The sequence below is a fragment of the Priapulus caudatus genome, unplaced genomic scaffold, assembly GCF_000485595.1.
Source record: "Priapulus caudatus unplaced genomic scaffold, Priapulus_caudatus-5.0.1 Scaffold167, whole genome shotgun sequence".
NCBI classification, from domain to species: Eukaryota; Metazoa; Priapulida; class Priapulimorpha; order Priapulimorphida; family Priapulidae; genus Priapulus; species Priapulus caudatus.
The window spans coordinates 162,069-174,856 of record NW_014577228.1 but is presented as its reverse complement, the minus strand read 5'-3'; the positions used below and the strand labels follow the sequence as shown (position 1 = coordinate 174,856).

Genomic DNA, 12,788 nt, shown 5'->3' with positions numbered 1-12,788 from the left:
ATCCCATCATCCCAGCATCTCTGCATCCCATCATCCCTGCATCCCTGCATCCCAGCCTCCTAGCATCCCATCATCCCAGCATCTCAGCATCCCATCATCCCTGCATCCCTGCATCCCAGCCTCCTAGCATCCCACCCTCCCAGCATCCCCGCATCCCTGCATCCCTGCATCCCTGCATCCCTGCATCCCTGCATCGCAGCATCCCAGCACCGCAGCGCGACTGACCCGCTTCTTCGTAGCGGATGATTGATGTACGGATGCGGACACCGCTCCTGCTGCAGCTGCTCCTGGTCGCCCCCTTCATGACGGGAACCCTGACTCTTCCCAGGGCGGCATGAGCTTATCCTGCTGAGAGAAGCATTCGTGATGATCCTGCCGGGAACTTTCCCTCAACGCGATAGAGTGTCAGCGAATCGACTCGCTTTGTAATGATAGCTGTTTCTTTCTTTCTATCCCGAAAGAAAGAAAGAAAGAAAGAGAGAAAGAGAGAAGGGGAAGGGGACCTAAGGTTCAGGGGAAGGGGACCTAGAGTCCAGGGGAAGGGACCTAGGGTCCAAGGGAAAGGGACCTAGAGTCCAAAGGAAGGGGACCTAGAGTCCAGGGGAAGGGCACCTAAGGTTCAGGGGAAGGGGACCTAGAGTCCAGAGGCTACTTGTATCCACAGTTACTAGTAACTGTTCATGTCCTACGATAATGCTCCTAGCTGTTGTTGCACCTACAGTGCGTCAATTTCATTATTCTGAATGGAATGATTAGCTTTAACATAACATAAATCTAAGCTGATAAATGCTATTGTAATACGATTTCTCCTGATGCTATTATGTAAGGTGTGCTCGTACCTACACTGAAGTTTGCTCTCCTTTTTCGTCTAGGATATCCAAGAAGCTTCCGAGAAAAGTGCGAGACTTGAAGCTGCGGGCGATCAGTGACAATGAAGAAGAGAAAGAGAGAAAGTTGACATCTGTAACCACGTGTGTAATCACCGATCTCGTTCTCGTCGCCACGGCAGCGACGCGGCAGACAGCATCGTCGGCGGCGACGGCAAGCTGGAGGAGCTGCTCGTCTGCTCGCAGGAGATCGCTGCGAGCACGGCTCAGCTCGTCGTCGCGTCGAAGGTGAAGGCGAGCCGCGACAGCGAGCGACTCACTAACCTGTCGCGCGCGTCACACTCCGTCTCCCAGGCAACGGGTGGCGTCGTCGCCTCCGTGAAGACCGGCGCGAGGCTGATAGACGACCGAGGTACGACGTTTATGGCCCACGTTTTTTCGTGATTGTATATTTCAGCGAGTGCTGAGAACTTGTGATGGTTGGGATTTGGTGAGCCCTTCCTCGGTATGTCGGAAGGTTGGGGGGTAAGGCCAAGAACACCAGACTGTAGAACAACCAGTTGTGGAGATCACAATGAAGGTGTTGTTTGTCATGCGTTTTTGTTTTTCGCTGTGGTTCAGTTTTATCGGTACTCGGTCGCTACATCTGGAGGTAAAGCCAGCAATCACATAGCGGAACCCCTGACACTGCTGCTGAAGCACTGTGTTCTACTAAAAATCTTGTAAAGATTACAACCATATTGGTGATGTTTTCTGTGCAGTCTGTGTTTGACGTCTATAATGTTAATTCCTGCAGATATCATGGACTTCAGCAAGCTGTCGCTGCACCAGGCCAAGAGGCTGGAGATGGACTCGCAGGTGCGCGTGTTAGAGCTGGAGAATGCCGTAGTGAAGGAGCGCAAACAGCTGGCATCGCTACGCACGAAGCATTACCAGCTAGCCGGATCATCCGAGGGCTGGGACGAGGAGGTAGGCAAACCTAGACAACACCTAGCCACCTAAAGTCCAGGGGAAGGGGACCTAGAGCCCAGGGGAAGGTACCTAGAGTCCAAGGGAAAGGGACTTAGGGTTCAGGGGAAGGGGACCTAGAGCCCAGGGGAAGGTACCTAGAGTCCAAGAGAAAGGGACCTAGGGTTCAGGGGAAGGGGACCCAGAGTCCAGGGGAAGGGGACGTAGAGTCCAGGGGAAGGGGACTTAGGGTTCAGGGGAAGGGGACCTAAGGTTCAGGGGAAGGGACCTAGAGTCCAGGGGAAGGGGACCTAGGGTTCAGGGGAAGGGACCTAGAATCCCGGCAGAAGCGCGGACCCTAGGTGCCAAGGTGAAAGGGACCCCTAGCGGTTCACGCGGGAAGGACCTAGACGTCCATGGAAGGGCACCTACGGCGTCTAAGGCGAACAGGGACCTCAGGGTTCACGCGGAAGGGGACCTAGAGTCCAGGGGAAGGGAGACCTACGGGTCCAGGGAAAGGGACGCTAGAGTCCAAGGGAAGCCGGGGACCTAGAGTCCAGAGGAAAGCGGGAACTAAGCGTTCAGGACAGCGGGACCTAGCAGTCCAGGGAAAGGGGACCGGCACAGGTTCAGGCAAGGGCCGACCCTAGAGATCGCAGGGGAACGGTGACCTAGCGGTCGAAGGGACAAGGGAGCCTGAGAGTCCAAAGGAAGGGGACCCTACGAGTCCCAGGGGAACTCGGGGACCCTAACGTTCAGCGGGACAGGGACCTCAGAGTCCCTAAGAGGCTATCTTGTATCCACAGTTACTACGTAACGCCTGTCTCACTTCTCTACTATAGAATCGCTCCTAGCTGGTTTGTTGCACCTCACCACGCTGCGTCAATTTCATTATTCCTGAATGGACGACTGACTTAGCTTAACCACTAACTCCAACTAAATCTAAGCTCTGATAAATGCTATTTGTAAGCGATTTCTCCTCGATGCTATTATGTAAGGTGTGGCTCAGTGTCACCGTAACACTGAATAGTCTTGCTCTCCTTTTTCGTCTAAGGATATTCCCAGAAGCATCCGCGAGAAAAGCATGGCGAGACTTCGCAACCTGGCGGCCGACCTATCAGTGACTACATGAAGCAAGAGAAAGAGACGCAAAGAACACGAAAGAAAGAAAGAAAGAAAGAACAGAAAGAAAGAAAGAAAGAAAGAGAGAGAACGAGAGAGAGAGAGAGAGAAGAGAGAGAGAGAGCAACAGAGAGAGACGATAGAGAGAGGGCGAAAGAGAAAAAGTGAGACGAGAGCCAGACCGAGACACCGAGACAAAACAGACAGAGACGGACGAGAGAGAGAGAGGAGAGAGACGACGAGCCGAGAGCAGAGAGGAGAGAAGAGAGCCGCACGAGAGAGAGAGAGTAGAGCAGCACGCCAGCAGACGAGACGAGAGACGCGCCCAGAGACGAAGACGAGTAAAAAAAAAAACAAAAAAAAACAGAAAAAGAGAGAGAGAGAGCACGAGAGGACGAGTACGACGAGCGGAGAGAGCAGAAGACGAGGCAGAGCAGAGAGCAGAGAGAGAGCAGACCGAGAGCAGAGAGCAGAGAGAGCGAGAGAGAGAGAGAGAAGAGAGAGATGAGCACGATGAGAGAGAGAGAGAGAGAGAAGCAGAGAGACGAGCAGAGAGCCGAGAGAGAGACGAGAGAGAGAGAGAGAGAGAGAGAGAGAAAGAGCGAGAGGAGAGAGAGAGCCGGAGAGGAGAGAAGATGAGAGAGCGAGAGATGAGACGAAGAGAGAGAGAGAGAGACGAGACGAGAGAAGAGCAGAGAGAGAAGAGAGAGAGACGAGAGAGAGACGAAGAGAGGAGAGAGCGAGAAGAAGATGAGAGAGAGAAGAGAGAGAGAGAGAGAGAGAGAGAGAGAGAGAGAGAGAGAGAGAGAGGAGAGAGAGACGGAGAGACGAGAGAGAGAGAGAGAGCAGAGTAGATGAGAGAGTGCAGAGAGAGAGAGAAGAGAAAGAGAGAGAGAGAGATGAGGACCCAGAAGATGAGAGAGCGAGAGAGAGAGAGAGCAGAGAGAGAGAGAGAGAGAGAGAGAGAGCGAGACGAGAGAGAGAGAGAGCAGAGAGAGAGAAGAGAGAGACCGAGAGACGAGAGAGGCAGAGAGAAGAGAGAGAGAGAGAGAGAGAGAGAGAGAGAGAGAGAGAGAGACGAGAGAGAGAGAGACGCCAGACGAGAGAGAGCAGAGGAGCAGAGAGAGGAGAGAAGAGAGAGAGAAGAGAGAGAGAGGAGGAGAAGAGAGAGAGGACGAAGAGAGCCAGACCGACCGAGAGAGAGAGAGAGAGAGCCGAGGAAGAGAGCGAGAGAGACGAGAGAGATGAGAGAGAGAGAGAGGAGAGAGAGAGAGGAGACGAGAGAGAGAGGAGACGAGCAGACGAGAGGAGAGAGAGACGGAGAGAGCAGAGCGACGAGAGAGAGAGAGAGAGAAGCAAGAGAGAGAGAGACGAGAGAGAGAGAGAGAGAGAGAGAGAGAGTAGACGAGCACTAAACATCCGATTTCGCTTCACGCGGTTCCCGCCTTTAACATGAGACTGTATTTTTCGTACGCGACATTATATAGCCATAGAGACAGGTCTCTCTTTCCACGTACAGTGAGGAGTAGGTGCATCTTGTTTTGTCGTGTAATGTGCAAATGTATAATGTATAATAGCGATGAGTGCGATGAAAACTGAAAGAGCTTCTAGCCTGCGTCGGTACTATACGCTCTCAATTACACGTTTCCCTACCACTTGTTTTTTACTCTTTTCTGCCAGATTCATTAACACTTAGCAGGTCCAATCTGCCTACCCCTCTGTCACAACTTCCCGATCTCATTTGATTATTGCCTACCGGTGCACATCTAATATTTCTGTATCAAATGATATTATTGGGAGAGAGGAGGAGGAGAAAGGTTATCCTTACAGCATGATTAATTGATTATTAACTAAATCAACCTGACCATGTTCTTGGACCTGCATGTTATACGATACAATAACCGTGTAATATTTTGTGTACGTGTATATAGTTGTAGGCAGAGAGATAGGTGTATATTATTGCTTGCTTTCATATTAGACTAAATATTAGCTGCGGTTTCATATTTCCACGTGTGTGAAGTAGGAGTGTAAACATTTTCCTGTTATGTTCCCGTAAGTTATCTCACGTTCATGCATCACTGATTTCTTCTCGTGTTTTTCATGGTTACATATACTATCCATCTTGGAAATCAATTTTAATGTTGAGAGAGATAAAAGTTTGAGGTGATGATATATAATAAATAATGTCAAGTAATTAAATTTATTAACTTCGAAGGACTTCCATGAGATGTGGTTTATTAACTTGTAGGTTCTAATATATAATTGTTTCGACAAATACTGGAGCTAATACTACTAATGGCTAAGCCAATGATATCAGTATGCTATGTGATTCGTATTCAAAGCATCACTCACATGCAGCTAGCCAACGTATGTTTAGTTATTTGTGCGTGCAGATATTTGCCGTTGTATTAGATGTGGGCATTTTCATCCGTCTGTGTTGCTGTGTAGAAAATGTTAGACATTGGAAGTTAGATCTCAACACTAATAACGTGTATACGAACTTGTGTAAAAAATCTTTGTCTATAACTTCTTTTGAATTCATTTCTATTCTCTTTGTTATTTTGAATCTTCGTTTCTGGATGCAAATGTCATCATGGTATACCAACATTCAAAAGTATATACTAAGTTTGTATAAAATACGGTTAATATTCAAGCATGAAGCCGAATCAGGCTGCACTAAGAACATAGTGTCTATCTATAAAAGCAAAAAGAACCAGACGTGCACGCTATGACAGCAAGATAGAATTAATTTCCATCCAATTCATTGGAATGGAAGTTGGCAATGGTAAAATATATTATATCAACCTATCTCAAGAGCGGAGCGCGAGAGAGAGAAAGAGCTAGAGAGATAGATAGCTATATATCATAGAGATAGGGAGATGTCGATAGATAGAGATAGTGAGAGAGGGGGGGAGAGATAGAGAGATGTAGATAGATAGATAGAGAGGAGAGAGAGTGAGTGAGAGAGAGAGAGAGACAGAGATATAGGTAGATGGATAGAGATGAGAGAGAGGGCGAGAGCGAGAGAGAGAGAGATAGAGAGATATGTCGAAAACATTCGAAATCAGATCGGTTTACAGATTGGTCTTTTCTAAATGTGCATTTTAAAGTTTAATGTCACGAAGATATATGGTCTTTAGAGGTCACGCAATCTCTGCCCTATTACCAGATATCTAGACTATGCCTGCATTAGATCTTTAGATCATATACGTTATATTATAGACAGTGATTCTCTATTTGGATGTCAGCATGTGTAGTAGTAGATTTTACTCGATACATATTCTTGAAATAGGCAGTAATCATAAATTCTAAAAACATCTACCTGTCTAAATGTATTTGCCGTGAAGATACTGTGTAACACACTAAGGGTTAAACACGAACACATACAACATATTTTCAAACCATGAAACTTTAATAACAATGCTATCGGTAACACATAATACAAGAACAAGCTGTTTCTGCAATTTTGGTCAACCTGCCCTTGACAACGACTTCACATACTGAGATTCCCAGCCAGTCGATAGCCGATCATGTAGGCACAGACTAATTCAAATGCACAGAACAATGATTGTAATAATTTAATATGGCGAGATAGACACAAGATGGACACAGTAGACTGCTGTAAGAGACTGGAGTAAGGTAAACATCACAATCCCCTTTCAGATGAAGATACATGATTGTTCAGACTCCAGAATAGATGCTATATATACCGCTTCATCTCTCACGTCAGCTAACGTTGCAGTTTCACACATGCATGGCATTATATCGGTCACCTATTTCGAGAGTTACATGGGTGTGGTGCTGCTGCCACGCCACCTATATTTCGGGATACACGGGTATGGCGCCACCTGGCGTTGGACACACAGGAGTGCATTGCTGCCTGTACTGTAAACAGTCTCCTGTACAAGGGACGAGATTTCTATGACTGATGCATCGACGCTCGGCGGTCACTGGCATGTTCAGTGCGTGGCACTTCGCCGATTTGTGTGAAGATAACAGCGACCCTGTACACTGTACTCCATGGTCAACCACGATTGATGCAGTGCTACGATAGTACAGACACGACTCATTACAGCAATCAAACATTTATTCCATCTGCTGTTATTACTGTCTAATATAAGCAACATGGCTGAGGGGGGGGGGGTTACTATCTGTACTCCCATGAACCTATCTATGTCCTTTTATCAATGTCTATTATTAACTCTTAATATATATATATATATATATATATATATATATATATATATATATATATATATATATATATATATATATATACATGAGTTTATAATACTGTAATGTACCTATTCCACGCAGCACAAGCACCAGCATGTACTCCTGATATAATGCACAACTGTCCAAAACTGAAATAATTGAGAGAGAATACAATGCAAAGGTTGCTAATAAGATAAGAGCAAACCAGTAGATGCTAGCAATAAAAACGAAGTGCTGGTCGCCTGTCTGCGCACGATTCTCGCATGGGTAATGCCGTACCTTCGTAATTTACATGTCGGTAACCACACACACCCCGTGTGCTTCCTGTGGGAATGAGAAAAGTCACAGACTTACTTCACCAATATGGGAATTGCCATAGATTGACTTATCTACCTAGCATGATTGACTTGCCTATTTGGCATGATTGACTTGACTGCCTGGCATGACTGACTTGCCTATCTGGCATGATTGACTTGCCTACCTGGCATGATTGACAGGCAGCTCTAGTAAATTAGCATTAGCATAGAGCATTCTAACAACAGTGCTTATCAACGAAGCATTGCAGTCTGCATACATGTGAAGCTGTGTAGAAACCAGGTGAGCTTCACCGACTTCGCAATAATAGCAAAGATGGGCATGGTCGCCTCGCTCAGGCAGACAAGTAAATTAGGAGCAACTAACATGTCACTTTACAAATTACTTAAATGCTTTAAACTATATAAGAATATACTCTTGGAAGAACCTCCACAGTACACCCGAGATAAGTTCACTGACAGACTACAAAACTACTGCTTGTTCATTTGTGACAGCATCCAGAAATAGAATTCGGTGCTACATCCAGATTGAAAATGCTGCTGTGGAAATGCTAATGTTGACAGCCAGCACAACATTGATATTATCAGGAGAACAATAATGAATGGATTATCATTGTTATATCCATATGATCTTACTCCTAATATTGGCACACTAGTATTGTGTAAGAATATGGAAACCACAGAGCGTAGCGACCTGCAACCCACACACATACATCTCGTTACGTGCACTGTCGTTTCCTATAAACTGTCGAGCAACACTGCAGCTGGATTTCCGTTGTGGGTAATAACTTAACAATCACCTGCCCCACTGTTCTCCTACAGATAGCCTTCCTAGATGAAGCCACCTATTGAAGGGGTGAGTATGGTGTAGGAAGAAGGATCCTAGACTGCACTTGCTTCATGAGAGGCACTGTAATGCACACAATACGTTAAAATTCAACATTACAAAATCAACGATTAACTTCACATATAATAGTACGATTCCGAATAATGTACCAATACCAATACGACACCAAACTCGTGGTAATGTATGAAGTCAGTATCACATCACTCAACAGCGCTGTGGCAAATATTTTTGTGCATAATTCGAACTCTGTCAGCTAACGTTATTACGAGCTATCTGCCTATCTGGCTCCTCTCTCCTTTAACTTTCTTTTAGTATTGCTGCCATCGTGAGTCTCGCTCCTCCACTTCATTGTCTCGCATTCTTATGTTCACTCACCAGTGTACTGTACACACTTGTCCCATCCTGGTTTCTGCCAAGCTGCCTCACGCGTCTCTTTCCTAGACTGAAGGTCGTCATAAGCTGCAAGGTGAGAAGATTTCACATGTTGGACCATTTCAGGATATTGTTCTAACAAACCCAGATCTTCAGCATGCAGGGCGCCAATGGTGTAACACACACGCACGCACGCACGCACGCACGCACATGCATGGGTACAAACACGCACACATGCACCCACTATACGCTCACCCCACAGATGATGCACATTGTGGATAACTCCAATATTGGTGAAGAATCCAGCGACTGGTTCGTTGTTGGCCTGCCTACTCTCGAGGCCCCGGGACCAGCTGTGGGCCCATTCGATCATCGTTCCTGCCTGCAAAACACAGAGCTTGGTCAGAAAGGAAGGGAAGTCGGGGGAACACAGGGCACCTATGGTGCAGATCGCCCCAGTTCCCATCATTCTGCCTAATCTATTGATTTAACTTTCTCATTCATTCTTTATTACAGATTCAATGCCATCTCATAGATGTCTACAATATACACATCATACATATAAATATTACCAGAAGTCCATCACAACTGCATTATGGTAGATTTTAGATTTTATTACAGGGGTGTATATGTGCACACTCACCTTCAACATGTAGCTCCTTAGTTCGTAGATATGCTTAGGTGGACGCGGTTCAGGCTTGGGCCAGAAGGTAAACTCCAGGAGCAGCTGATTGCTCCTGCTCCTCAGCAACTTTCGCAAAGTCTCCATGAAACACAAAGAAACACGTAACTTCACTATAGATGGACACCATACACACTTGTAGTGCTTAAAAGCTACCATTTATATAATTTCAAATAAGGGGTGCCATCTTTAAATCACACTGCATTTGGAATTCATGGGTTGAAACATTACATTTTAAACTTGAGATTTCATTAGATTACCTTGGTTTGTTCAACATAAACCGCGTCACTTCTGATGATCGCTTGCGCCTGGCTGACCCCTTCAAAGCCATGATTGTGTACCCAGAGATGCACTGCAAGAAGAATGAAGAAGAAGTTAAATTATTCTAAGTGTCAACATGGTGTTATCTATTTTTCTATAATGACTCGGTTGATTTTTACTTTTGGGTTAATTCAGAATCCTGACAATGTTCATGGCATTTCAAGGTGTCAGATAAATGCTGATTACCTACCAAATTCATCCTCATCTCCGACCATGGTTGACCAGCTACCCAGTAGTTCACAATTTAAGTCATTCCTCTCTTTCACAGTTTCCACAAACTTCTGACTGCAATTTAGGAACAACATGTAAAATGTAAATTTATTTTCAGTATCACATCAGCACACAACAATGGTCATTTAGTATTAGGTAAAGAATACACTTTGCAAACATTTTCAATTAGATGACATTTACTTACTGAAATCCCATATATTCCTCTATCCGCTCAGGCCGTGTGAGATGGTCTGTGTAAAACAATGTTTAATAGCACAATAATAAGAACAGCAACTTCTCAATAAAAACCATTATATACAAGGTATTGCTCACATCTCATTGCACAGTACCTCAAACCTGCAACTTACAACCGAATTCAACCAGAAACGAGGTTTACTAGATGTCTCTTTGAAATTCTAATTTCAAAATTCAACTGCTGCAGTGACGTAAGAGACTAATCATAATTGTGTATCATGCCATGGTAATAGATACGTGACGTACATTGCAATTCAAACACATGTTCCTTATCAGCCAACACAGCGGATGCTTGCTCTTTCTTCGAGTCAACCTTAGAGAAGTCAAATAGCTTACGTAGAGCGAATGACGAAGGACTAGTGGCAATGTGCCTGCAAAGAAATTAAATGGCGAGTCAAAACGCAAGTTGAAAAAGAAATGATGAACATCATAGACATTTACACATGTAGCAAGCAGGGTATGTTGGAAGGCCTGGGGCCCGTTGTCAGAAACACAAAATGGTCTTAACATTAGTCTTAACATTAACTTTTTCTCTTAGACCGTTGACAGAAACGCTGCGAAGTTACGAATGAAAAATCGTAGCAGATTTCCTCATAACAATTCGAAACAAAGTGACGTTGACGGTCTAGGAAAAATTGTTAATGTTAAGACTAATGTTAAGACAAATTTTGTTTCTGACAATGGGCCCCAGGCGTCTAGGATGCAGCATGTAGCAGGCTTCATGAATCCCCACCTACAGCAGCATTCAGTGATGTCCCGATGATCGATTATAATCGAAAGTCAGTCATTTGCAGCAACCGACTAAGCGCTCGATTATGAAAATCAATAATCGATTATCAAACAAAAATTAAAATTAAATTTACAAACATTGATGAAATGACTCTTTATTTTATTTGTGTTTTTTTTGGCTACTTCACAGCTTTGAGACAGTAAATCTAACCTATACCAAACATAAGTAAGTATAATATTGTTAGATAGCTGTTAGAATATTGTATTATAAAAAATACTGCATTATATGATAGATGATATATTTCAATATCTGGTAGCAGCAATCAATAACGTTCAACCGATTATCTTCGATCATCGATCAGTTGGGTAAAACCGATGATCGATGATGAAATTCCAACTGATTCCCATCACTAGCGGCATTGAGCTGCAGGTGCGGGATTAGCTCTAGAACTATATATAGCCCTTCACTCTGCCCTTCGCAGCGTGAAAGGACCTGTAGAAATAGAATCTACATAGAAATGTAACGTTAACATAACGTGAGACTATATTTTGCTACATTTTTTCGGATCGAGCGCTTCTGAGCAAGAATATCGAAAATATTCCTTTAAACAGTGAATAAGGCAAGCTAAACTATTTAATAAAGCACATGTATGCATGTAGTTACTTCTAAATTTAATTCTTTCTTTTACTTCATGAACTTCATCTCAGTATCACGTAAATATCCTCAGCTGTCATAGAAATCTAGGTCAATATTATATGTGGTTCGCTAGTAGTAGTTGCATTGCCAGTGTTACCGCAAAACAATAAAGAGTGCTGAATGACTGGTGTGTGTCATTTCCGCGCACGTACTGTAGCAGATGGGATCGTTGTCGTATCAGGTACAACAGATATGTACCCGAGGTAGTTTTAGGTTGTTTAGTATTATGTTTATATTTTTATATGAGGTATGTTTAGGGTTAGGGTTAGGGTTAGGATTAGGGTTAGGGTTAGAATTAGGATTAGGGTACACTTCTGTAGTACAAGTCTGGTACACTTTGTGTATACATATATGTACCTCGGGTAAATATCTGTAGTACCTGATATACGACAACGACACCTTGAGCCGTTCTGTAGCGCTGTGTATGGTACCGGTATGCACGTGAGTGGAGCTGTTGATTGTAGGAGCGTCTAGAGTAGTACACTGTCACTAAAGCTGTGGACATACTACGCGATTTTTCATGCGATCGAGCCGGCAGCCGGCTCGACGTGATGCGGCCATGATACCGAGGCTCGCCGAGGATTGACACTTTGTGTCTTCCAATCACAGTCTACGCCGCCCCCTTATCTTCTAAATTTTTGAGTACAATACCATTCGGACACGGAATCGCCGATCTCAGGAACTAGGGCATTCTGCTAGGCTAGAACGGTTTCATACGATAGAGTTTGGCACAAATACGAATATAACACGCTGTTTTGCGCACAGTGCTAAGTTCTTTTCTTTCATTTTCCCATATCTGTAGGCACGATAAGCCCCGCCTTATTTGTTGATTGGCATGAATGGGGCGTCAACGACGTGAGCTGACTCTTGTACCTACTGCAAGCCCGTTGACTTTTCGTAAATAATGAAATGACCGGCCGATGCATTTCGCATCGAAGAGAAAAAATTCCTACATTTTCACTCGCTGTCGCAAGTCAACGAGCGCGTCATTCAGTAAACATTTTCGGCAAAAAAACTCGCTTCGGGAGCATGCAATGTTTACATGTCACAGCGCCATCTCTTGGATCATTTTGGATATCCTGCAACATGTTTACTTCTTCCTTAGTTAAGTTAGTCCATGTTTCACTGTTATTTAGGAAGAAAGGTAAAATTGTGTATTCGCATAATTTCACTCTTAATTGCTTCTATAGTATGATTTCCACAATTTTGCTCATTTGCCCATAATAATTATTTCATTTAATAATAATTT

General features: G+C 44.3%; 3 protein-coding genes across 4 annotated transcripts in view; 2 read left to right on the top strand and 1 right to left on the bottom strand.

Annotated features, from left to right (window-relative positions):
- Window positions 1–2,907, top strand: part of LOC106806537 (huntingtin-interacting protein 1-like) — a 21,670-nt gene extending 18,763 nt beyond the window's left edge. The window contains exons 26-28 of the mRNA XM_014808512.1: window positions 1,010–1,239; window positions 1,624–1,796; window positions 2,830–2,907. Of these exons, the coding sequence (XP_014663998.1) occupies window positions 1,010–1,239; window positions 1,624–1,796; window positions 2,830–2,907 (481 nt within the window). The remainder of the gene's footprint in view (window positions 1–1,009; window positions 1,240–1,623; window positions 1,797–2,829) is intronic.
- A 759-nt stretch (window positions 2,908–3,666) lies between these two features.
- Window positions 3,667–5,438, top strand: LOC106806536 (RNA-binding protein 25-like; the record flags this gene model as incomplete). The annotated part of the gene is made up of 2 exons (XM_014808511.1): window positions 3,667–3,714; window positions 4,258–5,438. Coding segments are annotated over 2 exons (144 nt in total), but the record flags the coding sequence as incomplete, so codon positions are not given.
- An 850-nt stretch (window positions 5,439–6,288) lies between these two features.
- LOC106806567 (protein NipSnap-like) overlaps window positions 6,289–12,788 on the bottom strand; it is a 7,660-nt gene continuing 1,160 nt past the window's right edge. Inside the window, exons 2-10 of one of the 2 annotated variants that reach the window (XM_014808560.1) lie at window positions 10,360–10,484; window positions 10,064–10,109; window positions 9,839–9,933; window positions 9,588–9,679; window positions 9,289–9,408; window positions 8,901–9,027; window positions 8,649–8,732; window positions 8,227–8,336; window positions 6,289–7,436 (exon numbers count right to left, since the gene is read on the bottom strand). In XM_014808560.1, the coding sequence (XP_014664046.1) occupies window positions 8,272–8,336; window positions 8,649–8,732; window positions 8,901–9,027; window positions 9,289–9,408; window positions 9,588–9,679; window positions 9,839–9,933; window positions 10,064–10,109; window positions 10,360–10,484 (754 nt within the window). In that variant the 3' untranslated portion in view covers window positions 6,289–7,436; window positions 8,227–8,271. Of the gene's footprint in view, window positions 8,337–8,648; window positions 8,733–8,900; window positions 9,028–9,288; window positions 9,409–9,587; window positions 9,680–9,838; window positions 9,934–10,063; window positions 10,110–10,359; window positions 10,485–12,788 lie in introns of both variants that reach the window. The other variant, XM_014808559.1, reaches the window with a different exon arrangement.